At 39.6% G+C, this 13,402-nt stretch overlaps 1 protein-coding gene across 1 annotated transcript in view; it reads right to left on the reverse strand.

Moving 5' to 3' along the window:
* plxna4 (plexin A4) overlaps positions 1 to 13,402 on the reverse strand; it is a 194,555-nt gene that overhangs the window by 32,707 nt on the left and 148,446 nt on the right. The window contains exons 12-21 of the mRNA XM_067391024.1: positions 9,914 to 10,065; positions 9,126 to 9,243; positions 7,952 to 8,088; positions 7,274 to 7,441; positions 6,897 to 6,990; positions 5,164 to 5,403; positions 4,927 to 5,073; positions 4,525 to 4,759; positions 3,275 to 3,417; positions 1,109 to 1,377 (exon numbers count right to left, since the gene is read on the reverse strand). Of these exons, the coding sequence (XP_067247125.1) occupies positions 1,109 to 1,377; positions 3,275 to 3,417; positions 4,525 to 4,759; positions 4,927 to 5,073; positions 5,164 to 5,403; positions 6,897 to 6,990; positions 7,274 to 7,441; positions 7,952 to 8,088; positions 9,126 to 9,243; positions 9,914 to 10,065 (1,703 nt within the window). The remainder of the gene's footprint in view (positions 1 to 1,108; positions 1,378 to 3,274; positions 3,418 to 4,524; positions 4,760 to 4,926; positions 5,074 to 5,163; positions 5,404 to 6,896; positions 6,991 to 7,273; positions 7,442 to 7,951; positions 8,089 to 9,125; positions 9,244 to 9,913; positions 10,066 to 13,402) is intronic.

Genomic DNA, 13,402 nt, shown 5'->3' on the forward strand with positions numbered 1-13,402 from the left:
CACTGTTCTGGCCCAGCGCTCTGTATCGCTCTTTGCTAAGCAGGTGCTGGAGGTTAGACAGGTTCCATGTGGTGAAGATCACTCTATATACCTGTGAGGGTCTAATCCATTGAAATATATGGACTAAAAAGGGGCTTCTCAAGTGGATCGCAACCCAAAAATGAGTGAAAAAAAATTTAATCCAGCATTAACAAGTAATATATTTTCATATTGTTGGGTCTAAGTTGTGCTGTGCATTGTAACCAACAGCCTAAAAGTGCACATGTTGCAGGTGCCTACAAAAATGTGACAGGATTTTGTTTTGTTTAGTCTCTGACAGAAGACAGACTGAAACAAGACCCCTAATATGTACAGCAGCTCTTTGTGCAATTAATCTCCCCTTCGCTTGTTTCAATTAATCACACTTGCCATCAAGGCTGCTGAATCAGTTAAGATTCAGTCAAGGGGCTCCTCTTGTAGTTGTCACATGATCAGCCTGTCGCTAATAGCAAGCTATTTTTTTTTTTTACCAATGCAGTAGTTTCAATTAGCAAAAAATATATCAAAAGTGTCAGCCAACTAACTTAACAAATCGACTGCTACTAGAACATTAAGAATTAAAGAAACATTAGGAGTGTTAAAATGAGCAGAGAGGAGAAAAATCAATATGGTATAGTAATAATATTGCCTTCTATGCTGTTAAAATCCAGAGATACAAACGAGTTGATTGCATGGGGAATTGAGCTTCACAAATCTCTCCCTACATTCAGTAGGTTTTTAGTGCACTGTTAATTGGATCTCAAGCTAATTAATCCTAATTACAATTTAATGATGAGCATGTCAGTGCATTCCATGTTTGGGAGAGAAAGTGTGCATTTTGATGTCCCCAAAAGCAATTATTCCTATTCAGCGTACTGCAGAGTCCACGTTTCAAAGACATTTCACAGAGGTCATCTGCTCTCGTCAATGGAGTTGTCTATAATTAGAATCAGGCAGATTGAAATGATCCCAAAATTTAGAACATGTGCTCTGTTGATTACACACACTTAAGGGACATTTATAATCAGTAAAACCCACTGGTCTGCAGGACTAGATTTTGGAGACAGCTCTTCATGTACATGTCTAGTACCTTCTTAGTAAGAGTTTGGGATGGTTCTTGCTTTCCAGGTTCTTGTCAATGAGGTCGGACAGCAGGTGCTTGAGCACATCGGTTGCGTACTCCAGTTTACTTTGCAAAACAGTCACGATCAAAGAGGCGACATTGCCGCGGTCTCGCATGGAGAAGCCTCTCTGAGACTCCAGGGTTCGGATGAAGGAAAGCAGGAAAACCTTGTTGTTAATAAGCTGCCCAAACAGTTTTAGGCCTTTCTCCACCTGTTCCTGTCTGTAACCTGGCACCTGCAAGGGAAAAAAACAAAACAAAAAGATGACATTTCACAGCATGAATGCGATAATTCATCTGTATATTCATTAAATGACTTAAATCAAAATAGTCACAATTTGCTTTCTAAATACACATTTTTGGTAGACTGGGTAAACCCAGCCTGATCTACTGGCGATTTGATTTTGCCCGGCAACTCAGTCTGGAAACCCATACATTCATTTCTACTGCTTCTGTTACACTTTTGCGGGAACCAATCACAGACTGGCTTATCCACCTTGCTCGCTATTGGCGGGTATAACACAATGACGATAGAGAAGCAACGGCAAACACGACCGTCAATCCAATTCCTTTTAACCTCTCGACGATGCTGAATGACTTCTTTAGTTTAGCAAACAAATCGCTCGAGTGGTTGTAAATACCATTCACTTTCATGTTTTTTTTTTTTTTTGCACAACCTGCAAAAATCGCTCAATGCCATTGCTGCTTCTGCAAACCGCTGATCAATGCTACAAACCATTACATACTGTCTGGAGTTTTTGCATCGCTCTGCAAAAGTACATCACCCGGATCGTTGATCTGATTGGTTGAAGGACTATCCAATTGTGTGAATAATGCTTGTTGATCACTCCTCTTGTGCAGTAGAAAATACATACAGACTCCCCAGACCAATGTTCAATTTGAAATTGAGCTTGGTCTGGTGATAGCCAGACAACATTTTTGGTGTTATTTTGCATGATTTATCAGTGCATGTTATTCCTATGAAAATTTGTATTCATTGTTTTTTATTGTTTAAAGCCCTGCCCTACATTTTTTTCCTCATTATGACTAATTATAACATTATTTTATGTAGTTTTCCCTTCAGAGCTAAGCAACTCATCATGTCTCAGTTTTTATTTTTGTCAAGTTTAAGAATCCTCACTTAAACTTTAGCACGGCTTATTTGGCTTGAAACCTTTTTCTATCACTCTCATTTGGCCTACGGCATTCTATGCCAGTGTCCAATAAAACACCCACAGGCATTTATACTGAAAAGAACCAATCATATTAAATAAAAAACGTAAGCACTACGACAGATGAACAGCTTACATTTAATAGAAGCTGCTCACTGCATTCAGTGTGCACTAAGAATTCCTGATGACAAACAATTAACCATGCAGAGACCCCCATGACATCATTTGATATGATTTGCCTCATCAATAATCATTAACTACCTGTCAGAATCTCTAGATGGTTCCTGTCATTAGCTGTGATTTTACTATAAACTTTTCCAGAGAGAGGGGCCGTTTATTCCAATTAAGTCTTAATTGATATAGCTGATTAGAACCAGAGCTCATCTGGCATAAGTAGGTAAGGTATGGCTTGTATGTTGGCTGAAGAAATGTGTGTGATTCAATTAAAACTGTCCATCACTGTCATAGCGGAGCATAAATAACCCATAGCTTGGTGTACCCTGCATTAGATTTTAATTCTGTTCCCCATACTCAGACCCCCCCACCCCCCCAAAAAAACAGTTGTGTCGAATGTCATTACTGTTATTAACGAAAGACTGATTGTGAATCAGAGAGCAGCTCATTACTTTAAGAAAAAATAAGAAAGAGACTGCATGTAGATTATAATGAGAGCTGCTGCCTTTTGTTTACTGAGGGTGAACACAAACAGCATAGTGACAGCTTTAATTCCCAACAACCCCACTGTGCTGTTAGTCCTTCAGAACAAAAAAAAAAGAACAAAAATATTCTTAGCAGCCATTAATGTGACTGTTCCTCACACAGGTACAATGTGCAGTAATTACATGCATACACAAATATGTAAATATATGCATTTACGTCTCAGGAACATAGTAAAGGGCACTTTGGATGCAAATTTATTATTGCACAAAACATTTTTGCATCATTAAAATTGTTAGGCTACCTCCAGGTCTCTAAGGACAGGGTGCTCCTCGATGCCAGGGAACAAAACCCGCATGGTGTATGTACGGTAGTCCAGGAATGGAATACCAGCTCCATCCAGATCGCTGGTCAACTCATGAATGTCTGTCTGTAGCTCTGCAAATGCTGCGGAAGACGCACAACAAAATAGGTTGAAATCACTATAAACTTCACAGAAACTTGAAAATCTGTGTGACAGCGGCAAGTCTACGCAGATTGACAGCTCGTCCAGCAAATCAAATGGGACACGAAATAGTTTTTTCTTTTTTTTGTGGGAAAGAAGAAAAATACTGCATGCATGGCGATATTCACTCAAATACATGAACATAAAGGTGCATTCACGCCATATCGTAATTACTGTCACTATGAGATTCTGGCTAGTAAAAAGCACTCATGTCCTCATAAAGCTCGTAATTACAGTTTGTAAGCTGGGAGTTTTCTGAAAGCTCCCACGTGGCCGCCGTACCACCTGACCTCTGTAGATCCATTTAGGCATTACGCAATCACGCAGTGGCATGAATGCAGCATAAAAACTACTTGCATGTGTAAACATGTAAAGAATAAGAAGTATTAAGGTCCTAGTGGATGAGAGCTGATCTTCCAGTTGTGCGCTTCCATTCTCTGGTGAATGGTAAATGCATTTTCCATTTCTTGACCTTCCTGACATTGTCAAATGACGTTAGAAAACACTACAACATCTTCATCATCGTGATCGGATCTCGGATGTTGTATAGCTTTAGCAAAGCAGCATGTAATACACTATGAGGATTATCTCAAGACCTAAGGCGTTGTTATGTTGTGTTTGGGTTCTACTATGCTCTACTATGGTTTGGTGAAGCTACAAACCAAAACGCGGCCCAGAAGCCTGAAGGTGTATACTGTTTATATGTATTGTTTGATCTCTACCTGAAACTATTATGCTTGTTCAATTCTGCTAGTTGAGAGCTTTCCAACGATTTGACACAAGACTTGACTATTATGTATGATGCTTAACAGATCACATTTTCAAGTAAAGTCACATTTTTATTTTCAATTTAGGCATATATTTTCAGCTCATATTTTTGACGTTATTCTCTTTCAGGCAAAAATCAATAATGTCGTTTTTAGCTGTCGAAATTTGCAACCCTACTTTTATTTCATGCACTGTAAAAGTAGAGTAGGCACTGATGTCCACCCTATTTCATAATCTGAATCGGCATCACTTTGTTCCACTTCCCCCCCAAGACTACTTACCCTCTTTACACTCTAAGGCTACTCTGGACTCCAGGTTGTCCATCTGCATCTGCAGGCGCTTGAGAGTGAGGTCACTCTCGCGGGACTTGCGCTTGTAGGCAATGAGGACAATGACAATGAAGAAGATAAGGAGGCCTCCTGCACCTGCAATGCTGATGACAGCAGTGCTGCTAAGAGGGCTGTCAGAGGTGATGTGAACCACACCTGGAGAGAACTCGATGCCACCCACACGAGCCTAAAATGGAGCACATTTTGCATAGATTTGAATCAATACTTTGTAGTATTTAAAAGTAGCTCTGTGGTATCTTGTTCAATAACCTAAGCTATGGTTCGAATTAAATCAAAATACATTTATGGAGGAAGATATTTTATTTTTATGAGCCCCAGTATTCAGCAACTTACCAGAACCTTGTGACGGCCTGTCAAATTGGGCGATTCACAGAGCAGTTGAGTATCTGATACAGTTAATGTGCAAGGTTTGTCTCCAATCAGAACAGTGTAGTTGAGCTTCCCATTGCCACCCGGGGCTGGAGGGAGGAAGTTCCTACCCTGAAATTCACATTCACAAACATATGTAGCAACTGCAATAGAAAATGGAAAGACAGACTATGCAGAGATTTAGGTAAATACTTGATTTACCTTGAGTATGATGGGAGACCCTGGCTTGAGCTCCTGGACTCCAGACACACTAAGTGGTTCAAACACTGGGTTTGGGTAATAGATGAAGTTGGTGTTGTTGAGGGCCAGCACAGACTGAACATTGTCCAGGATGAAGCCAAACTCATCAGGTCTCTCTGGCACTTCCTTCTGCCTGCTCAGACTGTAGGGAAGCTCTGGGGCCATGCACTGCATAGTGGTGGGACTCAGAACCTGACATATCTGGTAGAGGGACACAGAAGACAATGAAGGTCTTATAAGTCATATTTGCAGTAGGTGTGTGATTCAGAATAAAACAGAAACATTTAGGTTTAGATTAACAACAATATTACATTCACATTACAAACAATGATCCAGACTATTTTAATTGGTCATGTCAAATAAAAAGACCTGGATTTAACCTCAACTTCCTACAATGGAGGTTTCGAGAGCGCACACAGAAATAATTTGTCTCAACAAAGCAGCATTAAATTATTAGCACTTTTAAAATGGTCACACTCTGATTATGCCTGCAGTGCTGGTGACTCACCAATGGATAACTAACTGCGCTCACCTTTACTTCCTTGAGAAAGATTTGACATTGACATCTCTCCTTGACTCTGTCTTTCATCTCTTATTTCCATCTCTCACATAGACCACATATACTCTGAAGCTAAATGCGTTTTTCAGACTTTTTAGTACTTAATCCCATACACATCATTATTTACATGAAGTCAGTTTTTCTCAGCCTATTTATCTACTTTCCCCCTTTCTTTTTTATTTAGAGGTCAGGTTTATGAAATGGAAAGTTATGGCATAGCTTTATTCAAACCTATATGCACATTCTCTTTGAAGTGTATTAATAAAATTCCTGTCAAGACCCTTGAGTTTCATGAACCCACACTGCTTTGCAGTGGACTTTTAAAACAACCAGACAACAGACTCGCCATCAAAAACATCCCTACAGATATCTCCAGTCATTTTAATTGGGTTCTTCACAAAGCTGTAGCAGCCAGGCAGACAAACCTTCACTTCCTCTAACACAAAGACTTCTATAGAAGGTCATAACGGGTGGAATTGTTCAAGACAAAATAGATTTTAGGTCATTTTTTTTTTCAGCACACAAAGTCTGGTCAAACTCTTTTCATACTAGTTATGAGCGATCACATTACAAACAAGGATATGAGGCGTCTTGTGCCCCACAAACAACTTCTTTCAGAGACTGCGAGGAAGGGTATAGCACTTTTTTCTGCTGTGCTTTGAGGAGCAGTGTGCCAAAGCCTAATCATATCGCAGCCCAGATGCTAAACGCGGCCATGTGTGAGATACGTGCACGAGATAACATTACGGTCTTTTGTCTCTGTTGCCTTTCAATCAGATCTTGCTGAGTGCAGCCTCCCATGGCTCTTTGGGTCCATTCTGAAGACGGGGAACATGATACCCTTGTCTATGCATCCACCCTGTGTTACGACATTCTCCTCTTTCCCGCACAAAGGGTACATTGCTGCTACTGCTGCTGGGACCTGGCAGTCTTCCTGTTCTCTGTCTGTTTCTTTGTTTCTCTCTCTCTCTATTTCCCTCTTTTATGCAGCTACTGTCCTGGATCCAATGGTGCGCAGCCGACACAGGTGATTGGAGCTGGTGGAATAGTCTGCTAATGGTCATTCCAGTTCACTAGCCTCAGGTTAGGTGAAGGCCGAGTGATCGTTTACTGTGTGGAAAACGTTTGCACTTACGTTGACCGTCTCCAAGTTCTTATACTTGGCTCTGATGAGAGGAGTCTGGATGATGTCCAGGTTTGTCCCAGTCACAGTCAATGGTGTGTTGCCACTGTGAAAACACCATGTTTATTAACTTTCACTTTTTGCAGTTCTTAACTTGGCATCAATTTCCAAAAATTAGTTGGTAATTTAATAAAACAAACTTTAGATAATATTTTTTATAATAAAATAATCATTATATTAACTTTAACTATACAATGTCCATAATGACATCCAGTTTGAAATAGTTTAAAAATAACATTCTTGATCCTCCCCCCTCATCCCAGGGTCTGGGACAGTGTTATGGGTTGTTTCCCCAATGCCCCGTCTTAAAGGCTTTGCAGTACACAAACCTGAAAATGCTCCACTCAGGTTCAAGTTTGGTGATTGTCGGATCCTCCACATACTCAAACTTGAGATCTTTGTGAATGTGGGCTTTATCCACGAAGGCCGATACGGACACATTTCCGTAGCCTTGCATGGAGGCATGAGAACGACACGTTATCCACTGTCCTCCTCTCCTGTGTCATCAAACAGAAAAACTATCACCTATCAAGTTTTTCAGATAACTAGTGCATGAATAGATACTCTTTACACTTTCATTTTTATCAATATTTAATAGTTTTACTTTGAACTAAAATTAACATTTGATTAAAAAACTGAAAGGTTAAAAGGTCTCTCCTCCACTGTCATCCATTATATTTTATATTGATACCTGTTTAGGATTTTTAAATTTTTTTATTTATTGGTTTTGTATTATTCAATGGCTGTAAAGAGTATTCCCATTAAAGCAAAGAGTAGACCTAATTTAATCTTTCGCTCATATGATCACATACTGTGGTTGCACCTCAGAGAGTTGATGGCTATTGATGTTATTGATTAAAGATCAGAAACTCTCAAGCTCTTAAGATCAGTATTGACTCTCTTTGTAGTTAAATATCTTCTAGAGGCTTTGAGTGACTTGCAAATGAACCAAAAGGATGATGACACCTCAAAAGGGCATTGTGCTGTACTTTTCCATACAACCATACCTTTGATAGGTACACTTCTGATCTTTGAACATAATTGACACATTGCTGCCCGCGTCCAAGTTGCTGCCAGTGATGTTGACGATGGTGCCCCCAGATACTGGCCCTCGGCTTGGCTTTAGACTCAACAGTCTAGGGATCTGTAGAAATCAAGGTCAAAACAACCAATGAGAATTATTTACAAGCTAACATATCACACGGCAGAGGTGAGGCAGCAAACCCTCATGTTTTTCACTCTGTATCTCTTTCCCAATCTGATTATCACCTCTTTTTTTCTCAGAACACCAATTGCCCTCCTCACCAAAGAATGAGACATTAATGTTTGCATAAAACTGATAAACGCTAAAAAAGCAGGAAAAATTACACTGCAACTCAATTAATTTGGATGGCTGGATCGCAATTTGATTATGGCTTATATCAGCAGGTACACTGGGATTTCTAGAAGGAAAAGTGTAGCCTGGATATAAAAGGAGTGTGGCCAGTGTCATGCAAGATCCTATCCTCCACAGAATCGTATGAAAGATATTTTAATTGGTCCGAAAAAAATAAAAAATTGCATTATGTATGTGGTCTCAACCATATAAATATGTCACTTAATATCTTGGACAAACAAAGCAAACTAACACTTTTTCTTAGTTTGTCTCAGTTGGTTAGCATATTAGAATACCACTAGCCTGCTAGCTTAGCATAATGTTAAATAATTTACCTGCCAGTCTTGCTTATGGGTTTAGGTGCACCCTCTTTTCTTCAAATTAATAAAAATAATTAAAACAAGCGTACATGTTTTTTTCCATCAAATGTTTTAATAAATCAAGATCCATATCAAATGAAATGTTAAATAAATTACATTATCTAAAACTCACAAAGTTACGTCCATGCAAAAGGGGACAGGATTCTGTGGGAGGAAAATCTTGCACAACAGCAGCAGTAAAATGCAAGTTTTATGGTTAGCCTCTCCGGGCGTTGACCGAACACTTCGTGGGGTCAAGTGCTCGCTGATATGACTAAGTACATCAGCAGGGCTACAAGGCCATAGTGTTCAGTCTTTATTAGAGACAACAGTAAATCCAGGCACTTTCAACCCGAAATTGGCAAAGACTTGTAATTATACAGACATGATTAAGATCATGGTAGACAGACCAGCAGTTCATTGGAGGTTATTTGCTGAGATACTCACCACAAAGTAGTAGTACTTAGACGACTTGGCCATGAACTCAGGACGACACTCTCCAACACACACTTGGACATTTCCAGCAAACTGGCTTCTTTCTGCTTTTCCCATTTCACACACAATCCTGTAAATCACACACATACACAAATCATTCAACCAGAACAACAACAAAAAAATCATTTATGAAACATTAAATGAGGTAATTTAAAAAAGTCTTTCCCCTGCCATAATAATGTATACAGGAGATAAACAGTTAATATGAATGAGTTAATCTGCCTCCTCATTCCATGGCAGGTGTTAAACTTGCTCATGCACCACGGTAAGAGGCTTATCACAGCGTCCAAATAATAATAATAATAATAATAGTAATAATAAAAAATGTGTGCTGGTGCAACCTGCAGCAAAGAAATGCAGAATGAAAGAGAGGGTTTTTCAAGTCAGGACAATAATAGTAGAGAATTTTTCTATGCTGTCAGCAGGGCTTTCTCGAATACTTGCCAAATAACACATAATTATCTTTTGCTGTCCTGACCTCGGATTAAAAGTTTCTTTAATGCTTTCTCTGTGTTTACTGCCAATCTATATCAGGCACTTTTAAAAGACCCTGGGTTCTTGACAACTATTAGTAGGCCTGCATTATGCAAACTCATCTGCAAGGAACAACTGTTTGAGGTGATTCGAGGGAGATGCCATCATTTAGTCCAGATAGTCATTAGATCCAGCTAGGTTTAAAATGTTGTAATTATGACAAAATTACAAATAAGTGTCAGATCTAAGTGGTACATGACACTTACTGTTCTGCTGGGATATATCCCTCAGGTACCGGTGTACACTCCACATCTGCGACCTTCACATGGTCCTTAATCTCACTGAATTCCAGTCCCAGGTTCTCGCCACGGATAGTCACCAGCGTTCCTCCCTCACGGGGTCCTCGAAGCGGGGTGATCTGTAGACAAGTCACACAGCTAAGTGTTTCGTGCAATCATTTCTATAAGATAAGAAACAATATGGAGGGCTCTCACAGCCCCCCTAGCATCTCCATTGGTACGAACCAACAGGAAGAGGAGAATGACTCAGCAACCGATTCCTTCATGCATCTGCAGGAGTCAGTGATTGTGAGATGGTGTGAGGGGCGGGAAACAGCGATAGAAGCTGTGAGTGATTTGGTTCAGTGGGATAATTGGGCCACTCTCTGTCAGAGCGTCAAAGCCTGCGTGCTTATGGTGAATAATGATCAGCCGCACAGCCAGCTGAGCCAGCCGACTCCTGCCTATAGCAAAAACAAAGCCATGCTAATTTATGAACACAGAGTCGGCGTCTGGGAAAAATTATGCCGACACCAGCATGTAAAATCATATACTGCTAAGATTGGAATATAAACACAGGCGTGCACAAGGATGCTTATTTTCATCTGTGCATGTCAGATGATCAAACACCTTTTAATTCTTTGCTCCCTGGGATGCTAAGCAGTACTACATCAAACTGATTAGAGTTAACCGTATCTGTAACACACTTGCACTATCTCTCGAATCTTCAAGCTTTCGCTGGTGTCATACCATTAACACAAGAAACACTTGGCTGTGATTCATTAAACACTGTTAAAGGAAGACATTTATAGTGCATTAAAATGTAGCGACTAAAAAGAATCACACTTAATAATTTAATTGGCAATTCATGTGCCATGAAACATATCTTGTGATGTGAAGACAGATTTAACTCTTCTTGGTAAGGTTATTACTAAGTACCATAAGCAAGATCCATATGGTCATAACAGATCCAACCAGCCAATCAGAATAAACTATCCTTCCAGCTCTAGTTTTGATCAGTACTTTCTATAATAGTGAGTGGCATAAAGGCCACTCAAACAAGACATGTGCCAGCTTGGATGTTTGACTATGTGATTCTTGAATGCAAGTTAAAAAAAGAAAAAGAAAAAAGCAATAAATAATATATATTTATCAAATTTTATCAAAAATATCTTAATTTGTGTTCTGAAGATGAACAAAGGTCTTACATTTTTGGGTGAACTAACCCTTTAACACACACGTAACTGCATATAAATAAATAAATAAATGAATAAATAAAATAAAATAATAAATACAACAAAAATTGGTGTATGATGCCCCTGGAAACAGTAAACTGCCAAAAAATGTGGGGGGAGGGAGAGAAAGAGAAGAAAAGCTAGCAAGTAATTAATTCCAGAGGTGCATTTCTGTGAATATTTTGTGAATAATACAGGTCTGTCTTTAGCTGAAATCACGCAAGAAGGACAGCTCTTTTATTGAGTGTCTATCCATCAACACTATAAAAAGAGCCTATCAAACATATTCTGACAGTCTTGACCCACGTGTCTGAGGTCGTGCCTCATAAGTGTATTGACAGCTGGGCTATTAGGCCATATGTAGGACACCCATTCCTCATCTTGGCAAAACGAGGGGCTGTCGGATCCCAAAGGGGAATATAGACATGTTAACATCTCGGCTCTGTCATTATTTCCTGCCAGATAATGATCCAACTTTAGGTCAGAGATCTCATTAGCAGCACGGTGAGAGGTAATTTCCCTTTAACCCATCACATGCACTGATCTTAGAGAGGTTCAAGTTTTTCACAGGTTCTTTATTGGCTTCAGAGCACTGTGGGAATATTGATATCCCAAAGGCTCTGACTGTGTGTTTAAATTTTAAATATGCCAATGTAATACGAACATACCCTGTCTGGACGAAACATTTTAAAGAACATTATAGTGCTGTCGTAGCTTATCTCTCCAGTAATCCAGTTTAATCAGAGTCTTCCTCTTTTATGATACTATCGATGTCTTTACAATGCCCTTAGGGCTTTATAGCTTTATGTGACCTGTTTGAGTATTACAATATGCCAAATGATTTTTTAAAATGAAATAACAGACCCACTTTGATGGCTTACTGGAAAGTCACTTAAAAATTGCAACCTTCTGCTGAGAGAATGAAGCAGGAGTGTAAATGAATATGAGCGGGAGAGAGAAACCGAGTAGTCTCTTTTCATTAGGAGATGGGGAGTTGATTAGATTTGTGACTTTGACAAGCTAATTGACGGTTGTTGGAGGAAAAACACTTAATCACCATCCACTTCAATGTCAGCGAAAGATTCCTCATCTACAATGTCACAGTAATAGAGTGCATTAGAATACATTACGACCTGTGAGCCGATCAATTGAAAGAAAGACGCCGAGAGTGATAATCAGAGAGAGTGAGAGTATTTATGAGGCACGAGGAGAGCTCGGATCTGGAGATGGAATGAAAAAAAGAGAAGCTCAGGCCAGGACTTCCCCTTATAATACCCATGGCTCCACTTGGCTTAATTCCATTTTTGTCTTTCAATGTGTTCATTGGCAATTAGAATCTCATTTAAAAAAGCACTGAAGATGTTTGAAGTGATAGTAGCGACCAGCTTTAAATGGATTGTAAATTTGTAAAAATCTAGGTACATTTGCAGAGTGAATTTATTATATTATTAGTGCTCAAAGTATTACACTTTAGTGCATAACTTGCTGTGTTTGTACTATAGATAGACAATTTGTATATTTGTGTGGCTTGTTGAGGATAGCTTTTACTTTTCTAAGATATTGACACAAGATTTTCACCTGATGACTAGCAACTACCCAAATGACCTTAGAAACTACACAGCAATGCCTTGGCAACCACTAAAATCACCCTAGCATCATGGTGGCAACTTTCGCTGGAGCAAGCGCCAAAAATCTAGTCGTACATGTCCAATCGCTTAGAAAGATTTTGAGCAGTGATCTCATTGGCTTAACCTTTTTTTTTTTTTTTTTTTTGGGGGGGGGGGGGCATTTTTGTCCTTATGATGATAAGACAGTAAACAGACAGGAATGAAGTGGAGAGAGAGAGAAGGGGATGGGATCGGGAAAGGTCAGCGAGCCGGGTCGCCTGAACCTCAATGACGCTATATGATGCAATGACACAATGTGTTCCTTGTGCCAACAGGTATCTGACTTTGATTAATAAGCTTCAGACGCATCTGCTGTCCATCATTCAGAGCCTGTGGCAAACAAGTAGCATTCCCTTTCCGGTATATGTTCATCAATCATTTTGATGGGGGACTACAGATGGGGTTGGTGGTGCAGAGGCTTCTATGTTCCTCCTCTCCTCCATCCATCCACTCTTCCTCACCATTCTTTCACTCTCAGTATTCCGCCCAAGGTCATACTTCCATCATATCTCTTACAGCAATGCACCCATCTGTTCCTCCTTCGCCTTTTCTTTCTCTTTATATCGACTGTTCAT

This window comes from Chanodichthys erythropterus, chromosome 8 (genome assembly GCF_024489055.1).
Source record: "Chanodichthys erythropterus isolate Z2021 chromosome 8, ASM2448905v1, whole genome shotgun sequence".
NCBI lineage: Eukaryota > Metazoa > Chordata > Actinopteri > Cypriniformes > Xenocyprididae > Chanodichthys > Chanodichthys erythropterus.